The 19,980-nt window shown below is 45.5% G+C and overlaps 1 protein-coding gene across 2 annotated transcripts; it reads left to right on the top strand.

Moving 5' to 3' along the window:
- The first annotated feature begins 1,016 nt into the window (after positions 1–1,016).
- EIF4E2 (eukaryotic translation initiation factor 4E family member 2) lies at positions 1,017–19,754 on the top strand. Of its 2 annotated transcripts, XM_058812296.1 has the most exons (8): positions 1,022–1,218; positions 1,957–2,071; positions 3,183–3,317; positions 6,051–6,155; positions 8,940–9,092; positions 9,180–9,316; positions 16,698–16,776; positions 19,280–19,754. In XM_058812296.1, exons 1-7 carry the CDS (start codon positions 1,199–1,201, stop codon positions 16,741–16,743), a joined length of 711 nt encoding a protein of 236 aa, XP_058668279.1. In that variant the 5' UTR covers positions 1,022–1,198; the 3' UTR covers positions 16,744–16,776; positions 19,280–19,754. The 2 variants fall into 2 exon arrangements, with proteins under 2 accessions (XP_058668280.1, XP_058668279.1); XM_058812297.1 differs by lacking the exon at positions 16,698–16,776 and having other exon boundaries at positions 1,017–1,218.
- The last annotated feature ends 226 nt before the right edge of the window (positions 19,755–19,980 follow it).

Raw genomic sequence — 19,980 nt, 5'->3', positions numbered from 1 at the left:
GAGCACACAGATCCCATTTAGGAATCCCTTTTGTTACCAACCAGGAAATCCTTTATGAGTTTTTGAACGATTTCTGCAATTATTTATTTCTAAATAATCTTCCATGTCTTCTAAGGTTATGAACACAGGTTTGAGCCCATAAGGCAACAGGATGGGAGGGCCTGTGGAAAGGATATTTAGCCTAGGACTTGGAGGGCAGGCCCTTTCCCTGTTCTGCCATTCTCCTGGGATTTCTGGGATATTGCTGAGACACCCATTGCCTTTGCTTTCCAATAGTAAGGCAGGAATACCAGCATTACATTACTGTGCTTTTCAAGGAGGAATACACTCACACACTATAGGACAGGGGATATGTAGTGCCTTATATATGCTGAATACCATTTTTTCATGTTCCTGATCGACAGGCTGATGAGGGATATTAGTTGTTTAGCATAAGTAAGTTTTAAGTAGACTGAGTTACACCAAGTTATAATATTGTGCGATTTAATATGGGGTTTTTGCTTTGCTTGCTTAACATGAGTACCTGGATTACATAGGCAACGATTTTTTTTTACTCTTTCCACATCACAAATTGATAGAGAAACAGGAACTATGGCACTCAGAACTCTATTTACTAACTCTGCCAGATAGCAGAAATTACTGGTCAGAGATTTGCAAAGTACTGTGAAAAGACTGCACTCATGGAGTAATGTGGGAACAGATTCATTAAATGCAAGGAGATGCTGAAGGAAGGACTATAGCCCTTATCCTCTATGAAGTGTCCATTACCACTTCAGGAGCTTGCAGGCTCATTACTGGGACATTTTTCCCATTTTCTGTACATGAAGAAATGAGCGATGGGGAGGGCGTCGAGCTGGGGTTCCCTGTCGCCACAGGAAGCAAGGTGGGAAGATCCTTTGAAGAGTAACTGAGTTCTCAAACTGTATTTACGAGAGCAAAATTAATTGTCTGAATAATTTGTAACTCTCTGGCTCGCTCCCGGCGCCAGCCACGCCCCGCCCAAGATGGCGGCGTTGCCCTGAGGGCTCTCCCGGCCGCGCGTTCCCTTCCCCGCCCGCCGTGCGCTCTGTTACGGCTCCGGGGGGAAACGCGGGAGGGTATGGCGGAGCCGCCGGAAGCGGCGGAAGAGTTCCGCGGGCGGACTCAGCAGGGCGGAAGTCGCTGAGGCGAACGGGGGTGGCGGCGGCAGCGAGCGACGATGAACAACAAATTCGACGCGTGAGTGTCACCCCCGAGCCCCCCGGCCGGGCCCCGCTGCGGGGCCTGCACGGCCCCGAGCCCCGCTGGCGCCTCCCGCCGTTGCCCCGGCGCCGGGCGGGCCAGACGCGATGAGTCACGGGCTACGCACAGCCCCGTCCCTGCCGCCGGGGCCCGGCCCGGCCCCGAGGGGACGCGGCACCGGGAGGTGTGGGCGGTGGGGTCGGTGGCAGGCCCGCACCGGGGAGTCGCAGGCCGCCCCGTAGCCACGCTTGTCTCTCGCCTTTTCCGGCCCTCGGCAGGGAATGGGGCGGGCGGAGAGACCTGTGGGGTGCTGGCTGCTGGCGCGGTGTCTGCTCGCCCCAGTCGCAGCCTCTGCAGTGCTGGGGGGCGTGGGGAGCGGGGCGGGCAAGAGTCAGCAGAGGTGCGGTGACAGGGCTTCGTGCGGGCCCCCTGAATAGCAGGGAACCCCAACAGGTAACTGGGGTTTCCTGTGACAGATCGGTATCCAGCACAAACTACTTGAGTTTGTTCCAAAAAGCTGTTTCGTTGTTCACTTCGGCTTAAAAGTGCTTGTCCAAGATGCCTGTGATGGGCATGAAAGCAGAAGTAGTTTTTACTGTGTGGGTTGTCAAGTGTAGATGTCCAAACTGTGGTGGTCCTTGTACCATGGAAGAGCTTTGGAACAGAGAACTACCTGGGCTTGGTATGAACCTTCTCAGCTGTGTGATGGCTTTCTTTGTTATTTTTCTTTACCAGATTGAAAGATGATGATAGTGGAGACCATGACCAGAATGAGGAAAATAACACACAGAAAGACAGTGAGAAGGAAAAGAATGATCGTGAGAAACCACAGAGTACTACCAAGAGGAAGGTATGGTGCTGCCATCTCACTCCTCTGCCAGGGCATGGTGTGGAGTGCTGGGAGTCAATCCTCAGTTCAGGGATAAGGAAAATAGATCTTGGAGGGCTGTGGTCTCAGTGCATTGTTACTGCTGCAGTGAAGACAGAGGGACTGGGCTTGATTTCAGTAATTTGATGGCACTTTTGGAGGTCTCTCATCCAAGGGGTGAATGCTCCCTTCACTAACATAGCTGGTGTCCTGCCAGGCTTTGGAGTGGAAATGAGAAATAAGGCTTTATTTTCATCCAAAAACAAATTTGGAGGAGGACATGGGGAAAGGACTCCTGTCTGACAGGACAGCAGTGGCTTGAAGGTGCTTTGGCAGGCAGTGTTTGTGACACTGTTGAAATAACATTTAAGATGTGTCCCTGTGTGTAATGCAGCCTGGTGAAGAAGGCATAAGACATATATCTCCCCTGGTTTGGGTTTTTTTCATCTTGTTTAGGAAACAATCCTTGTTTAGGATGCCTCCTGTGCTCTGTCTGAAGTAATGCAACCCTTGTAAACTTGCCATAGTCAAGAGGAAAGCAGCGATTTAAGCCCTGGTAACTCCTGTAACAACATCAAATAGTACAAGAAAAGGGCTTTGATTGGGGTTTTCTTTGTAAGTTTTGACTGCTGGTTAATGAGCTCTCATTGGCCTCTTTTGTGCTCATTAGGAGTATTTTCAATCAGAAATCAGTGTTTTGGAAATTCCAAAATGATCACTGCCCACTGCTGGTGATGGGCTCTGCCAAAGCTGACATAACAAGTTCTTAGATTAATCTTTTCAGAGCACTGGGGTGTTGGTTGCTTAAGGCAGTTGGTGTCACCAAAGAGTTTTAATTGCATTTGAATCATGATTCATTATAAGTGTGGTTTGTCCTTCCCAGAGGAGGAAAGTATCTTTTTATTTTTTTTCCTTAATTTGAAAAAGTTTAAGGTCTCACATTTCCCTTTTTAGTTGGTCTTTTTTTTTTTCCCCTTTGAGACAGGCACAGGACTAAGATAATTCAGTTTGAATGGTTGCTTTTCTATGCTGTAAATGCAATTTTGCCCTTTTGGAGGAGCATGCTGGGGTAACCAGGGCTCTGTGTTTGCAGGCTGTGGTGCCGGGGCCAGCCGAGCACCCCTTGCAGTACAATTACACCTTCTGGTACTCGCGGCGCACGCCCGGGCGGCCCACCAGCTCGCAGAGCTACGAGCAGAACATCAAACAGATCGGCACCTTCGCCTCCGTGAGTACCTGCTGGCCCCTGCTGTGGGAAAACAGGCCAAAATCAGGGAAAATTCGGGGGGCTAGGAAGAAAGGCTTAGTAGGCCCTGGGAAATGTTAGGCCTTGAGTTTGCTAGATCGTGTGAAAGTCCACCTGTGTAGTCAGTATATGATAATTGTTAGATGTGATTAGATATAATTATTGTTTAAAGAATCATGAGAGACTATGTTAGGGGTTTGAGGGGGATCATGAGAAATCCATGCTTGGATGAAATCAATGTATACAACAGAACAATGTTTAATATTTAATATGTAAGTTATATAATGATAGAATATAAAACATGTTCGGCTCGAAACCGTGTCGGGGTCAGATTTGGGTCTGTGTACCCCTGACACCCAGAGCTCTTCAATAAAAGCACCTTCAAATAATAATTTTGTGATTATGTGCTTCTGGACACTTAACACTGTCCCTCACACAACCTGCTCCTCCTGGCCTGCTCCCTGTGTGCTGCCTCTGTCCTGGTGGCAGTGAGTGATTTGCAAGGCAAATGAGCTCTTGAATTTCAGCAAGAGATGTGTCTTTAGCACTTTTCCTCTGCCCTGTGCTAGACCTATGTGCATGGTACTAGTTGGTATAGTAATAAAAAAAAAAAAAGAGCAGCCATGTAGTTAATTTATGGCTGGAGCAAGAGAAGGAACAGCTTTTCTGTTCCTTTTCTGTGTTGTCCCTCACACACTTCACCCATATTCCCAGCACAAACACTGTGTTTGGAATCTGGTATGCTGTATTTGCCAACAGCTGGTGGCCTGTTGTCTGTCTCTAAGTGATGAACAAGGTGCAGTTTGATGTTGCAGTCAAGTTCATTGGAAGGCAAATTGCTCTTCCTTTCTCCTTCCACTCTGTGGTTGCTTGTTCCTGGAATAAACTTGAGCGTGTCCTGAACAGGCTGTGTTGGGTTTTGCATGGTGCTGGCAGAGTAAACCTGCCCTCAAGAGCCCAAGATGTGTAAGCAAAATGAGTCCCCATTACTGTTATACAGGCCAGGAAGTCTGTTGGCTGTTTTCTTTCTATTTCTTCTAAGTCTGGTGTTTGCCCAGTTTTTTCAGGGTCTCTTATAAATATTAATTTTGCCCACCAGTACATATATACTCTGTAATATGATGATTTATAAAAACAGCCCTTTATTCCTTCTGGAGCATGCATAAAAATATGCCTGTCTGAGAGCTGGGTTGTGTTACTGTATGCCCACAGGATAAGGGTGGGAAGAAGAGCCTGTTGCTGCTGTGGGTAGTTACTGCTCCTATTAGCCTCTGTGAGCAAGTACTTTCAGGTCAGGGGATGAAAAATGTGGCTGCCCCTTGATGTTCTGGCAATAACTTTTCAGTCTGATAAATCAGTGTAGACTTAGCATTGATTTTTAGCTCCTTAGAGGAAGAACATCTTGTTGAGAATTCTGTTGTCTGCTCTTTGCTACGGAGAATTTGTTGCTGTGCTTGGCTACAGTTCTGTTAGGATGGAGAGAGACTGGCCAGCATATTTGATAATGTGTTTGGGACCAAATTCTGTTTAAGGACATGGAAGAGCAAACTTCAGAAAGAATTGTCTAGCTGAGTCTGTGTTCAGATGTACTCCTGGCTTTTCAGTGGAAAGCTCTAAAAGCAGTGAAATGTGAGCCACTAGAGGGCACATTCCTTTACTGTGGGAGTGTGATTTCCCCACGGATGTTTGGACGTGCCTGACAAAAATAGATTGCTTCTGACCCCTCCTCAGGCTTGATTCATAATTTTATTGGCTATAAAAGCAAATTCCAGCTTGGATGGCAGAGGTCACAGATTGGAGTGGAATTCCAAGTGCTGACCAAGTCGTTAAGGTCTCTGATAAAGTGCTTGGGGTGATGTCTGCCCCCTCCAGCTGCACTGCTGGTCTGCTTAATAGCTATTGTCTTACTGAGTAGAGTCTTCTTAAAATATGGAAATTCCACTTCCACTGCCTTGTTTGGTTTTAAAGATCCATCCTCTCTCAAATCCTTTCTTACCCAGAGATTCTCAAAAGATAAATATGCTACTTTTAAGAACTATAAAAAATAAATCCCTTGCCTTACAGTCAGATTGTCTCAAGCAGACACAGGGGTGCCAGAATGGAACTGGTCGAAGTGAAATGGTCCAAGTGTACCATGGCAGACTGTAAAAGGAAGTAACAGATATTTAAATAAAAACTCTGAATAGTGCCTTCTGATCTTAAACTAGCACCAGAATGTATATTTTGTCTTAAAATCTGCATACAGTAAAATTAAATTTAAAATAAAAGTCTTATTTGAAGGCTTCTGCAGTTTCCATGGTCACAGAGAGCAGTGGTTATGCAGGGCAAAGAGGTTGGCTGTAGCTGATGCCTTTGACGCATACCCAGTGATTGAAAGTTTGGGCAGTAGGAGTTAAAAGAGAAGTTTGGAACTGTTGTCCAGAGTTGCTGTTACCTTAGCACAGATTACTTCAGACAAACACTGAGTGACTTTAGAGGCACCCACTGAATGTTTCAGGTGGTCACCTGGTAATGGAGCCAGTCAGAAACAGGCACTAGGCTCTGACACTACTGTTGCCTTTTGTGTTGCCTAATCAATACCCTGGTGACAGGGAGTAGAGCAGAAGAGGGGAAGGTGGCTCTGGAGATTTGGTGTAAAAATGGCAGCCTGTTTCTATAGAAATCCTGACTGTGACCAGTTTGAGCAGCCTCACTGTGTGGTTGGTGTTGTTGCAGGTGGAACAGTTCTGGCGGTTTTACAGTCACATGGTACGTCCTGGGGACCTGACAGGCCACAGTGACTTCCATCTTTTCAAAGAGGGCATCAAACCCATGTGGGAGGTGAGTTGGAGCTCTCATTTCTGCCTTGATATTTTCCCACAATATTTTGGAAGGAACCTTCTACAGTAGAGGAACTCTTGTCATTAAGTGGCACTCCGTTAGATTTTCCCTGTAAGCTTGTCCTCAGAACTCTGTCCATGGAACCTGGCAGTCCTGCTGCCAGAGAGGGAAGATGGGGAAGTTGCTGCTGCACCCCCACAGAGGTTGCTGAACTGCCATTGCCAATGGAGGGGTACCCCATAGCTGCCTCCAGTGACAGCAGTGCAGGGCTTTCCTCTGGAAGGACTGGATCTCTCCAACAAAGCTTATAAAAACCAACCCTCCTTTTTCAGTCAAGGAGGTGCATATGGTTTAAAGCCTGCACACAAAGCTGGAGATGGAGAAACAACTTTGCCTTTTATTTACTATTTGCTTTTTTTGTTTGTTTTGGTTTGGTTCTGTTGTTTTTGTTTGGTTTTGTTCCAGGGCATTTTAGTTTGCTTCTATTTCTATCCAAATCTGTTAAAAGAAATTTTAAAAGAATCTTTGCCCAGCAAATAATTCTCCCAGTTCCTGGCCTGCTTCCAGCAATGACCAATAGCATTCACAATATGGGTATTTTATGTGTTTCTCTGAAGTACCTAATTATACTGCTTGGTCTTGAGAAATTTATATGTGACCCTCATTAGCAATTATTTTAAGCAAGGTATTTTATAGCCAGTTACTGCAAACACTATTTATATAAAATGTTTAACCCTCTTTGCACTTCTGGTGAGCAAGTTCCTCAGACAATGTGTCGACCAGAGTCCCCACGTTAATGATGCCAGAATTTCTATAAAGCATTTCCCAGTAGACATTTTAAGATGGAGATGGAGAGATTCTTTAGTATTTTTACTTCTGGCCCTACTTCCTTCTTATATTTCTAGAAGAGGACCTGAGATCTCACTTCTGGCCTTCCATTGCTGCATGCTTTGTAGGGCTTTTTTTATGCTTCTTTCTCTTCCAAACCAGTCCTTCATTACTGTCATTCTTATAGGTACATATGTGCCTCTGTGTAGCTCTGATCTTTTTCTGCATCCATCTGTGCCTTTTCTGGCAAAGTCAGAAGCACTAAGCATAATAATCCCTGGTGATTTACTGGGCTGCAGATCATTATTATTCTGGTGAAGGAAAATCAAATGCTTGACTGAACCGAAGCTTGTTTAACCTGAAAGAAAACTAACAACAATCATAAAGCACATGATACAGCATCTGCCTCCCAATCACTGCTCTCTCTCTAGCTTTGAACCTGCTTAAGCCACCTTTGAGGTATTTTTAGCAATATCACTCTCTTCTGATGCCCATTAGTCATTGTGGAAACTTTGAAGAGTTAAACCCAGCTCCCAGGCTGTGATGTTCACAACTTGGAAAACAAGGGTAGTTAAGAGAAAGCAGTTTGCTTCTCACGGGATTCTGCCACATTCCTAGAACTTAGGTTGATTTGGATAGCTCCTGTCATGCTTTGAGGTTGTCTGGAGCTGACACCTTCCCCTTTCAGTCCAGCACATACCTGAAAGGTAAGAGTCAGGTGAATGCTGCTGTTATGCTGACACTTTCATGTTTCCTCAGGATTGCTTTATTAGCACTTGCTGTCTCTGAGAGAGCAGACAAATGTTTAGTTTCATCCGAGCCCTAGAGAAGCTTTCAGGCTAAAATGAAATTAACTTTATTTCATTAAGATGGTTTGGGCTCCCTTGCCTGGCATCTTCAAGGTGTGTCCCAGCTTGGCAGAGGGGATTGCTGGGGATTTGGAGAGGGATGTCCTGTTTTGTGCAGTCCCCTCTGAGTCATTCTTTGTTCTCTGTTTCTGTCCTAGACCTGTCTTCCCTTACCCTTCCTAACTGCCACCTCTTTGACTTGTTCCTACCTCTCTGTCTTCAGCTTTGGGTGGAATTTGTTCCCCTCTGACCTTGTAAGATTTCCCAGCTACAGTGTTGTACCAGAGAATGCCACAGTGTTCTGCACAGAGGAGGAGCTGCTCTTTGACATAGCTGTGTGTTCTGGGGAGCAGGGGAGGCTGGAGCAATTTCCAGCTCTTTGTCAGCTTCAAGATACAGAATCACAATATTGAGGTGACAGACTGGGTGCTTAGCATTAATTTTTTCTTTTACTTTCTCCCCTCATTTTGGTTATTTCCCTGGGTCACCACAGTCTGGAACAAACATTCAGGTGTATGATGTGTGATAATGTCAGAGAACAGGGTGATCCTTTCTGTGTTAGCACAACTTGTGAGCCCATTCTTGGAAATGTGGAAGGAAAATGTCTATCAAATTTTTCCTTGCTTTTAAAGTACTCTTTTGCAAACTCTTTACTGGCCTTCCATGCTCTATGATGTGGGGGTTCTCCTGTTTTACAGGGATCTTGTTTTACAGCAGAACTACATAGACAGGGGATTAGACAAATGGTGACTCTGTCTCAAGTTTAGGAGTAGTCTTAAAGTCCTTGCCTCTGGATCTGTTTGTGCAAATTGGTAGGCTGGTTTTAGTCTTTGCTAGTGGGATCAAAACACAAGAACTCAAGTCATCAGGGCATAGAACTTGGTCTGGAAGGCTGAGGGCCATTGTTTCAAGTACTTAGTATTCAAAGTAAGTGGTTTTCCTTTGTCTCTGCTTATATGGGGGAGAAGTGAAATAAAATGCTTTTGCTTAAAAACACCTTCCTTGCCCCACCTAATCAATATCTGCTCCTGTTTGTGGCTCTGCTGTCTTTTGGGTAGCAGAAAAATAGCTAGGAGAAAACAAATCAATTTATTTCCCCTCTTCCTAGGATGATGCCAACAAAAATGGTGGTAAATGGATTATCCGTCTGCGGAAGGGCTTAGCATCGCGGTGCTGGGAGAATCTTATTCTGGCCATGTTGGGAGAGCAGTTCATGGTGGGGGAAGAAATCTGTGGGGCTGTTGTCTCTGTCCGATTCCAGGTGAGTGCTTTTGAGAACTGTGCTTCCATGTGGCAAGGCTGCAGAAAGTGCCCTGTGCTCACCCCTCCCTCCCATGCTGTTCCACAGGAGGACATTATCTCCATATGGAACAAAACAGCCAGCGACCAGGCCACGACAGCCCGGATACGCGACACGTTGCGAAGAGTGCTCAACCTACCTCCCAACACCATCATGGAATACAAAACCCACACCGACAGCATCAAGTACGTGTGCTGGCCAGGGGGGTGCTGCAGGGTGCATGTGTGCTCCAGCAGCTCACAGCATGCAGGCCTTGGCAGAAGTGCTCGTGTGCGTTAGGGCTGCTCCTGCAAACTGAAGTGCAAACAGCAGCGCTTGTTGCCAGCGCGCTTTGAAAGCCAGATTTCTGTGTGGTTGTCGTGGGTGTTTGGTTCCATGAGCAAAACCTTTTTCTTTTTTAAATGTGTGATCCAGGGTTGTTTTAACAATCCACCCAGCCTGTCACTTGGGTGATGGGCAGCCCAGGGTGGGACTGTGGCTCGATGTATTCAAAGACAAGATTGCAGTGGGGGCAGTCGAATAATTTGAATAAATAGAGATTCTGGGGAATAAAGTGCGGAAGCTAACAGGGATTTATAGTGCCATTAGACTTATAAATGGTCTTGGGAAAGTGCTGTGTGAATTTACAGTGCTGTACAAATGATTTCGAATCATAATAAACGTCATATATTAAGTCTTCCAGGCCCTGGTGACAGAGGCTCTTTAACAAGACTAGAAGATCGTGGTACACAGAGAGCACAGCTGTATTTTTAAATAAATGTATTATAGCTTACCATATCAGGCCATTCAGGGTGACTTTTATTTCCCACAAAGTGAGGAAAAATTGCATATATAGATATTATTTAGAGCTGAGTAATATGTTTTTCTTTTTTTCTTGAGTGTACTGTAAACTAATAGATCATAATTGATTAAACTATAAACTGATTAGGTGATATTGGTTAAATTAATACTTGAAAAGGTGCACACAGAAAAAAAAGTGAAATGAGTAAGACACTGATGGGGCAGAGAGCTTTCTAATCTTGCTTGTAATGAAGGTGCAAGTATCTTTCATAACTTTCTTTTATCATGCTGGCTTGTTCCACATAATCATGCTGTCATCAGTCTGTTGTCAGACAGTTTGATGGGATCCATCCTGGTTCTAGCAGACAGCTGGCTCCCAATTTTGAGTGTGGGTCACTAGTAAGTATACAGAAATCTCATTGAAACTGCCTGTAAGCATTTGGTGTTCCATGTGGCCCTCCCTCCTGTGTGCTTGGGAAAGAGAAGAGAAGAGAAAGAGATTATTTTTTCTGTGATTTTGCCACTAACGTTTCTCGTGCTCCTTTTGCCAGGAGAGGGCACTATGAACTCTCTGTCCATGCAGGGAAATAGCAATGTGCTCGTGTGGACACGCAGCCGAGTATTTTACTCCTGTTCAGCAGCAGCAGCAGACTGCAGGCTGTGGTGATGTGGCTTTGTGGTGAGAGCAGGGAGGCGTTTGACTTTTCTCAGTCTCTGTAGTAAAAGCTGTGTGTGGAGCCAGCAGTCCTAAGCTGTGGTGGTGGTTCATGTAGCAAGTGTAAAATGGGAGTGGCGTGGCCTTTCCCTTGTGAGCTATCACCACCAGCACTTCCTAGCACAGAGAATGCTTCTATAGCAGTGTTTGTTTTTGCTCTGGCAGGTGTAAGGCCTTGAGTGATGGTGCAGCCAGTAGTACACCAGTGTAACATGCTGTGCTTCCTGCCCTCTCTTCCTGCATAGCATCCGAGTTTCATTTTGTGCTGCTGACGTGTGGTGGAAAATGAGCTTGTCTGAGAATAACAGGTGTTGGAGGTATCAAGTTTAGTAGCTCAGATTACAGCTGGGAGCAATTCTTAAGTAGAGGCCAACTGGCTTGTCTCCCACTCATTCTTCTGTGGGTAGGAGGGTTAGTAGGAATTGCTTTGATGATGTCCCAGTCAGGTAGGTCTAAGCAATTAACCTTCTGCCATGTAGGGCATCATGAAAGTCCCTTTTTTCCCATTGCCTAGCTAAAGCTGCAGCAGTCTGATTGCAATGCTCTCTAGCATCTCCTTCCAAAGGCACTGGTGTAAATTCAGAGCAGAAGTGCTGTCAGTGGAGTTTCTGTGTAGTGAAGCACAGACCAGCTTCTTGTGCCTCTCTTGCCTGGTACCAGCAGGCAGCAAGGGGCAGCAGCTGCAGAGAGGTGGTGGTGACTGCTTTGTGACAGAGAAGAGCAGGACAGCCCCAGCCTTCAGTCTGACTCTGCTTGGATAAGCTTCATATCATTAAGGTTCTCTCATTAATAAAGAATCTCTTGTGTAACTAGTTCTATCCTCCATGAAGTCTGGCTCCTTTTCCTCACCCATCTATCAAGTCCTGTTGAAATACTGTCCGTCATGAATAAACTCCACTTACGCTGCACATGTACCATGTGATTTATGACTGGGGAGGGCTTTCTAGCCAGCACTCTATATTCACACTCTGGCTGTGTTTCATGAAAAGCTCTAATGGAAGAGCTGTGCTCTAGGCTTTGTCAGGGCTGCCTTTTGAGGGGGGCTCGTGGCATTTTTCATTTGTATGGGCTGCATCTCTCCACTAGAGCTCTGCTCATGTGCAGGGTTTGATTGGCATTGATTGTGCTTCAGGGAAGGGAGCATGCTTAGCAAGAAAAGAACAGGCATTTCTTAAAACCTTGCCTTTTAGGTAGTGAATTGACCTGGATTAGCTTTTGACACACTGTAAATGAATGCTTCTGTAGAAATTGCTAGCATGCCTCTCACTGTGGAACCTGAGCCCTGTGTTTCAGGTTTTGTATATTCCTTTTGTGATGATGCATTTCATATTAAATCATTTCTAGACACCATTTTTCATGAGTTGTCAGCGAGGCTGCAGCCCCCTTTGTTTCAGAAAGTGGTGGTGCTGCCAAGCTGCATCTGAAAAGTACCTGTTGCGTCACAGCTATTCCAGGGAGCTGTTCTGCATTCTGTCCTTCCTGCTCTCAGTGCTGGGGCTTGTGCATTTAGCTAGATAAGCAGATCTTTCATTGCAATTTTCCTGTGTTTGTCCTTTCTCTTGCTTGTGATATTGACGAGCTGCCTAAATCCCAGCAAGTAGAAGGGTCAGCCTAGTCTGTATGAATTTCCAATCTTGCTAGGAAAGCTAGAACAATCTCTTAGACTCTGCTAAATTCCTGGGGATTTATAGTACCTTAGGCGTTACAGTGCTGAGCACCTGAAGAGAGCATATGTGACATTTTGTGGGCTACCTTGTTTCAGTAGCTGGAGAGAAATTGCTTCTCTTTGTTCCCTCAGAGGTGCACTGAGAGAGGAGCACTCAGATGCAGTGAACCACTTAATAGGTTCAGTTCATCAGTGTTGTTAACCTTGGAGGTGACAAGGTCCAGAAGTGACAGTGACTTATGGACAGTGGTACTTCCTGTGGCTTGGAATTAAGGGCAAAATACCCAACCTCTTTTGCTGCCGTAGCAGATGCACTTTTTTTGAAAGCAGAATGTTGCCAACCACAGTCTGGCCATGTCTCTGCAAAGCCACTGAAAATATTCAGGTATCTGCAGTTGGGAGAGGGGTGGATGGAAAGTGATCGCTTCACATTTGACTTTGAGCATTGCAGCATGAAGTTCCTGGCTGCCTTGCCCTGTCTGAGCTTATCAGCCTTTCTTTTCTGCACTGATAACTGTGGTCAGTGACCATCTCCTTTCGTGAGAGCTCTCACCCACAACACTGTCCAGGAATCCCAGGCAAATTCAGCAACACTGCTTCCAGTGCCAGGAGGGGCCAGAGCAGTGACCATCAGCAGGTTACCACCGAGCAGGCTGGTGTGGAAATGTTTTGTTGCTGTGTGACATTACAGATTGTCCTGTCAGCTCTAAAGCAAGGCTGCTTTTTCTGGAAACAAATCTTTGCTTATTCCTAAGTGCCTGCTGCAGTGAGAGCTGAGCAGGGTATAAAACTATCCTTTCCTTTCAAAGTCACCAGTGATAACTAATGGGATGGCTCGAGTAAATGAGAAGAATAGTTGATCTTAATAGAGCTGGCACTGGGTTCATTTCACTGCAGGCAGCTGGAGGAAATGGCCTCAGACTATATTGTAGGTAGGAAAGAAGAGGATATCCTATGGAGGGAATAATGCACTATAAGAAGACTGCAGGGGTGAGATTCTCAGGACAAAAAGAGAGGAATGGCAAAAAAATGAGTAATTAAGCTGAGAAATCACTGTGGAAGTGACAGGCGTTGCACAAGAAGATCAGTGTTTACGAGACAAGTAAGCTGCTGGTAGGGTGCTTGTGAGGTCTCCCTTGTCACAGCGGAGTTCAGCTAATCCTGTAACTGTTGTGGTTTTAAAACACTGATTTACCTTTGCTTGCTAATTTCCAAAACCTTAGGAGAACTCCTCAGTGCTGCTGTTCTACTTGTGTCACCTGTGTCTTTGACTGTGTCCTAAATGGACTGGGCAGGGTTAACCTTGCCTAAAGAGAAATGGTGTGCAAAGGGGACCCTCACACATTGTCTGATGCCTGTCAGGGGAAGGCAGAGTGCCTTGGATCTTGCCAGCTCTAGAACATTGCATTGTTTCACCTTCTTCCATTCAGGTCTGAGAGCAGGAATAAAATCTAGAGGAGAGCAATGAGGTTCCAGATCTGATAGCTGTCCTCTTCTCCTGAGTCTCTGCAATACTGGCTTCATTCATTTAGTGCTCCATTCTCCAGTCTCAGAAATGTTTCCAGGTGCTGAAAGTCTAAGAGCACTTTCATAGACCTGGTCTTTGAATTGGTGGATTCAGTGATTCTTTCTCCATCAACATAATATGTTTTATTCAGATGTGTCCATGATTTTGTGAAAGGCTTCCTTATCTTGGTGGCCTGGCTCTTACCAAAAAAGTGCCTATAACCTATTTATTTCATGGTTGGTTTTTTTTTCAAGGAGGTCAGTTTGGTTGTGTTTATTTAATTGTGTTATATTGCCTTTGCTCCTGGTACTGCCAGGCAGGTGACAGCATTATTTCAGACTAGAAGACTACCCTAGATGTTTTTTTCAAGCTGTTAGTCACAAAGTTCTTGTCTGGCTGTGAACAAATCCCAGGGGAATCATCCCTGGGAGCTGTGCTGCTCTGGACACCTGCAGAGTGTAGTGAGTGGTCAGTGTGCTGGGAGGTTCCATTGGGCTGGCAAAAGAGACAGACCTTGGTGCCCTTTGTAAGGTACCCTAAGTGCACTCTGAGCTCTCTGGATCCTTTTTAGCTGGGGAAGGAGAAGGTAAGGAGCAGGGTTGCACAGAGAAATAATGGAGGCAAACTACTGGGACTTAACTGAGGGTGTTTACAGAAAACAGCTAGTGCTGCTTGCACAATAGTGATTTGGAAAGCCCCTTGAAGCAACTAATACTGCCCTTCCTCTTTTTAATGGAGTCTTCCTCTTTTTTTTCTTTTTTTCTTTTTTTTTTTTTTTTTCTTTTTGTTTTTCTTTTTGGGGAGATAGTGGCTTCTTTTCTATTTTTTTCCCTTCCATTTTACTTGCTGGGGCTAAAGGGAGCTCTGTCTGGGTCCTGACCCTGGGCAGTGGGGAAGAAGGTGGGAAGTTTCAACAGTTGTGGGTCAGGAATGAGTGTGGAAGAACAGCACTGGCTGGCTTTGTTTAGCCTGCCAACATTTCCATTTCCCATCTGTTCAATGGGAATAATCTAAGTGTTGGGGATCAATTCACTGAGTATCTGATCGCTGTGCAGACAGTATGGCAATAAGGTACTAAAAATGTCTATACATAAAAATAACCTCTTAGACTCTCTGGCACTGTGCCTTTGGCATGTCACAGGTCATAAAGATTCTGCCAGATGAAATTAACTGGCAGCCTTGTTCAGTATGGAATGTGAGCAGTTTGCTCTCCTAGTGTAGTTTAGGTACATTAGGGCAGACACATCCTAGTGGATTTTTTCAGTCAAGTCAGCAGATAGTTGGAGTCATTAGTAGTATAATACATATGAGGGTCTTGAATTAAAAATTCTTGGCTGGAAGAGCTTTTTCTCTCTGTCTGTTGAGGACAGAGATGAAGGACTGTGCATGATGTTATTGGGATGTTGGAACAAGGAACTCCTTAGTGTGAAAGGGGTAATAGATTATCAATCATGTTGACAAGTAATCTGTCCTTGTGTTTCTTCTGCTGAGAAGTTACAAGTTTGGGAGAACCATGGGAGAGGAAAGACAGATATGATTGTGGGTGATGGGAATGTGGTAGAGATACAAGGAAGGTTGGAGGGAAGACATGAAGGTGGAGACTCTTTGACAAGTCTGGAAATGTGCGAAGATTACCAGCAACTAAGAGAGCTTCAGATTCAGAGTTTCTCTTCTCCCTAACTTTCTTCTGAAGTTAGGCTGTTGAACTCCAAAGTCTTTGTGTTTATTTGGGTTATGACTGCCTGGGAAAGAGCATGTGACACCTGGGCTGCTTTTGCAAATTCCATTTGGGAGCTTGACTCTGAGGCTCAGGTAAGAGCCACATTGGTGGTCCAGTTGTGGCACAGGTGCTGACTAATACAGGGTTTCCATTTCTGGACTCTGCTATTGTGTTGCAGTGGCCTGATGAGGCAACGCACAAAGCAAAATGTGAAGTAGCTGAGAAGTACCAGCAGAAAAATCGAGAGGGTGGTCTGAGTTTATGATTGACCTGGGTTCTCTTTAAGGTCCCTCCAGCTCAATGGGACTCTGTGGCTTCAGAAAATGGCTTGGCATGTGCTGTAGGCATCAGTACTGTTTTGCTGGCACAGAGAACTATGAGGTTCTTTGATGTCTCTGATCCTAGAAGATAATAACCATGCTCACATTAACCTCAGCATGTTTTCCCTGAGAGGGTTTTCAGTATGCTGCCTTCATAAAACCGACAGCAATTTTTCAGTCTGCTGCCTTCATCCGTCAGGAACGTTCTCCACCAGGGAATGCAGTGTTGGACCTGTCCTTCTAACTTATCTAAAAACATTTTAATTTCAGAAAGTTGTGATGTTTTTACTGAGTCGTCATTAATAACGCAGGTTTACAATGGGAAATGAAACTTCCTAATAACAATTGGATTCTGCTGCCTTATTAAAGAATTTCGTAAGAACTAAGCTGTCTGGCATTGAAAGAAGCCCCTTTTGGGGGGATTACCTGCATATGCAGTATGTGGCAAAGCATGAGGCCAGTGACTGGCTGAGTTTAACCAGCCAAGGAATGTGATAATCCTCCAGAAAGACGTAACATGGGCTATTTTATGAGCAATAGGAAATGGATATTCCATTTGTGCCTAGGAAGGTCATACCTGTCTCTGGGTATTAATGTGGCTTTATCACCAGCAGCCAGTGGGAACGCTTCATGTCTGTGCAGAACGCTAAAGCTGCCGTGTGCTGTCAGATGTTTGGCTGGATTTTAAGGATGCTTCTATCCACTAGGGCTATCAGAGAATATTGCCTTGCTCTCTGAAGACAAGTGCCTTTTAAACGTTATTGAATGTTTCTGCTCTCGTTAAAAGTTAAGAAGCCTTTGATCTGAAGTGCTATTTTTTGGTTTTATTTCATTTTTTTTTTCCCTCTGGCTTGCCAGGGCCTGGGAGGAGTTTCATGGCCTGGTGAACAGCAGTGGCCGCTGATCGAACGCTCCCCCTCCCTCTGTCACACCCAGGGTAGGGCCTCATCTTTCTTCCTATGTGACTCCATGGCATACCTCTCAGCTTCCAACCTCCTTCCCATGGGCTGGCATGTTCTCTTGTCTTATGGGCCTGATGATGGGCCCATTCTGCTATTTGTTCTTTTCTAAAGGTCAAAATTACTTTAAATTTATTTTTTTGACCAGACCACCAGCATTTTCTGTTGAGGTGCTGTGTGCTATTTTGCTAATGTGTCCTTCCTGTGTATGAGGCACTTGTATCCCAGATCTGGTCCCAGGAGGCTGAGAGGTATGTCTTCAGCTTGGGTGTGTTGCCTAGGGTTGACTGTAAGCAGGTATGGAGTGGTAAATGAATCCTAAGCATATCCAGAGGGTGGACACTGCAAGAGGCACCTGGGGCCTGACACACAGCTCTTTAACAGTGGGCTGGAACAGAATAAATTAATTGGTCAATAAAAGCTTATTCAGGAAGGACACTCAGTAGCTACTGTAGGTAGAAATAATAATGTTGTGACTAATGAGACAACCACTCTCTACTGCTGGTAGTCAGCCAAGATATGCAGAGAAGATAGCCAAGGTGAGCCCAGGGCTGCTGGGAGCCTCACAGCTCAGATTGTTTTTCCCTGCAGTGCCCAATTCCCTGACAGCAGGCCCTTAAGAAAGGCCAGCAAGAGACCTGGCCATGAGAGTTGGGTTGATTGTAGCCAAGTGGGATCACTGGATTGCTGACTGCCAGAGCAGACGAATCTGCTGGGAGGAAGCATTTACATTGCTCAGTTCCCATAACTGGGCAGTGGAATGTAGCTGCTCCAAAACAGCTGAGCTCTGAGGAGCTGCTGGGGATCCCAAAACCTCCCTCAACAGCATTGGGTGAGCAGTGTTATCATACCTTCCTCTGAAGTCATGCGTGAAAATAATAACCTCTCTCTCCTCACAGGTTTGTTTTTTTGTGAGGATCAGTGTATACAAAATACTACGCAGGCACTTGGTATTGTTGTTGTTGTTAGATGACATTCACGTGTCCTTCTGGAAGAGGAAACCAGCTCACTTAATGATTTACCAGGCTCTGAAGGGTACAGGAAAACAGTGGCAGAGTTCATTTAGCTCTCAGCTGTATTGGGTGGCCTGTGCTGAGCACGGATGAGCAGAGGGCCTGGGGCACCCCAGCAGAGGCAGAAGGAGGGAAAAAATAGAGAAAAAACTGTCCACTAAAGAGCTACCTAAAGTGTGCTGTCTTCCTTGGGTAGATGGCACAGGTTAAAGTCCAGAATGGGATAGAAAGCCAAACCATTGTTGCAAATTAACCAGAATCCAGTTAATGAATCCTGAATCACGTTCCCAAATGCAGCCCAGCCTGCTTTTCTGGCTAGTGCAAAGGTGAACCCCAGTCTTCTGCAGCATGGTATTTGCTGTCAGGTCATAGCAGAGTAACTTTTTAAACTCTTAAGAGTGGTTTTTACTTCCTTCTGTTCTTCCAGTTCTCCATCCCACCTCCTGGAGGTGTTCCAGCCTGTGCTGGTACTGCTGCCATGCAGCTGCTGGCAGCACACAATGATAGCTCACGGGTTTGAGTGGAATTTCACAGTCCTGCACAGCACCTTGCTGCTGAAGTTGCTGCCTTTGCTCTTCAGCTATTTGATGTGATATGTCCTGAGGCATCCCTAAATGTTTTGGCTTGGGCAACTTACAGCCCTGTCCTTGTTTATGGGAAGAGCTGCCAAACTTACCCTCTCAAAGTAATTGTAATCTCCTTTTCTCAACACACTGCCTATTAATGTGGGAGTATGCTTTTCCTGTTGCTGCTGCTCACAGGCTGGCAGTAAGCAATAACAGATTTCTGTAACCTGCCCCATCTTCAGTTGCTGCAGTGCCATGAGACTGCACTGAGGGAGGTTGTAGCCCAGCACTCCTTCCTTGGTCAATAAGCCCCCACGGCTGTACTCTGAGTGAGCAGAAGCTGCTGAAGAAACTCCTCTGTTTAAACTTGAGGAAAACACCCTTTTCAGATTAGATACTTTTAAGGTAGGAGAGATCAGAGAGCTAAACTTGTTGACAGTATGACTAAATAGGAGGGACAGAGGCAGGGGGAGGTTGGTCTGATAGTGTATTTGTGTTCCAGGGGGAGGTTGGTCTGATAGTGTATTTGTGTTCCAAGCAGAATCCCCGAGATAAATGTTTGCTAAGGAAGAGACCTTGCAAGTTGTTTAAACAGCAGAATCTATCAGGGAAGTTTCCACATTTTCATTCTATCATTTGCTCACAGGAGATGACAATTTTTTCTTCTCACTGAATGGGGATGAACCAGGATCTCCCTCTGTTCCAAGGGTTCTGGAGTGACAGCTGACTTGTGTGAGAAGTCTGTAGTTAGGAAGATCTGCATGGGAGATTTAGCAAGTGTTGATTTTGAGTGATGTACTGGGATGGCAACACTGGTGGCTGTAGTGGGGACAATGAGGAGGTGCTGTGATCTGAAGGAATGCACATCTTTAACCACTTTTTTCCTTCCCTCTGTTTTCCAGGGATAATTCAAGCTTTCGAAACACAAAAATCACATTGTGAGAACAAGAGTTGGCACTAAGCTCCTCTCTCCGTGTTGAAAGCACTAAGAGTGGCCTCCGACCTCTGAAGGGACTCATGGGCCACTCTCGCACTCCTCCCTGGGGGAAGGATCCACCTGAAGCCCTCCAGCAGCAGCGGTGACAATAGAGGCCGGTTTTGTCTTACACAAACTTTTTTTTAGCAGCGGGGCGGGAGGCAGCCTTTCAATTAGCGGCGGGGCCCTCGGGGCCGCATCTTGCAGCACTTTCCTGTCTTTCTCTACATGGCACGCAGGATCTCTGGGATTCTGCCCCAACATCAGAGCCTTTTGCTGAGGGATACCAGTATTATAAATCTCTCTGCATCTGGGAGGAGCATCCCAGTTGAGAGTCAGCCCTGTGGTTTTCAAATGCCCCTTTTCAGTTCTGCCAATAAATTATTGGGTCTCTTTGTTTCTTTCAGTCTCTCATTTTTTGGCTTTGTCTGAAATTCAGTGTGGTGGTATTTCTCTAGGCTGCTTGCTTTATCTTTGCCTCTTCTTTATGCTCCCAGGTTAGCAGTGCCTTGTACCCACCCCTTTTTGTTATGGAGAGGAATTTGAGCTTCCCTTAAACCAGGACAAAGACTTGTTTGGTGTTAGTTGCCTTCATTCTGTCTGTCTCAATAGAGAATTCAGGACCAA

The sequence above is a fragment of the Ammospiza caudacuta genome, chromosome 11 (genome assembly GCF_027887145.1).
Source record: "Ammospiza caudacuta isolate bAmmCau1 chromosome 11, bAmmCau1.pri, whole genome shotgun sequence".
NCBI lineage: Eukaryota > Metazoa > Chordata > Aves > Passeriformes > Passerellidae > Ammospiza > Ammospiza caudacuta.
This window is presented reverse-complemented; position numbering and strand designations above follow the sequence as displayed.

Excerpts from the sequence above, each read along its gene's own strand:
- EIF4E2 (XM_058812296.1), top strand. The coding sequence starts at position 1,199 with ATGAACAACAAATTCGACGC. Across the intron at positions 1,219-1,956 it reads ATGAACAACAAATTCGACGC|ATTGAAAGATGATGATAGTG; the intron begins GTGAGTGTCACC and ends TTTCTTTACCAG. Across the intron at positions 3,318-6,050 it reads AGATCGGCACCTTCGCCTCC|GTGGAACAGTTCTGGCGGTT; the intron begins GTGAGTACCTGC and ends GTGTTGTTGCAG.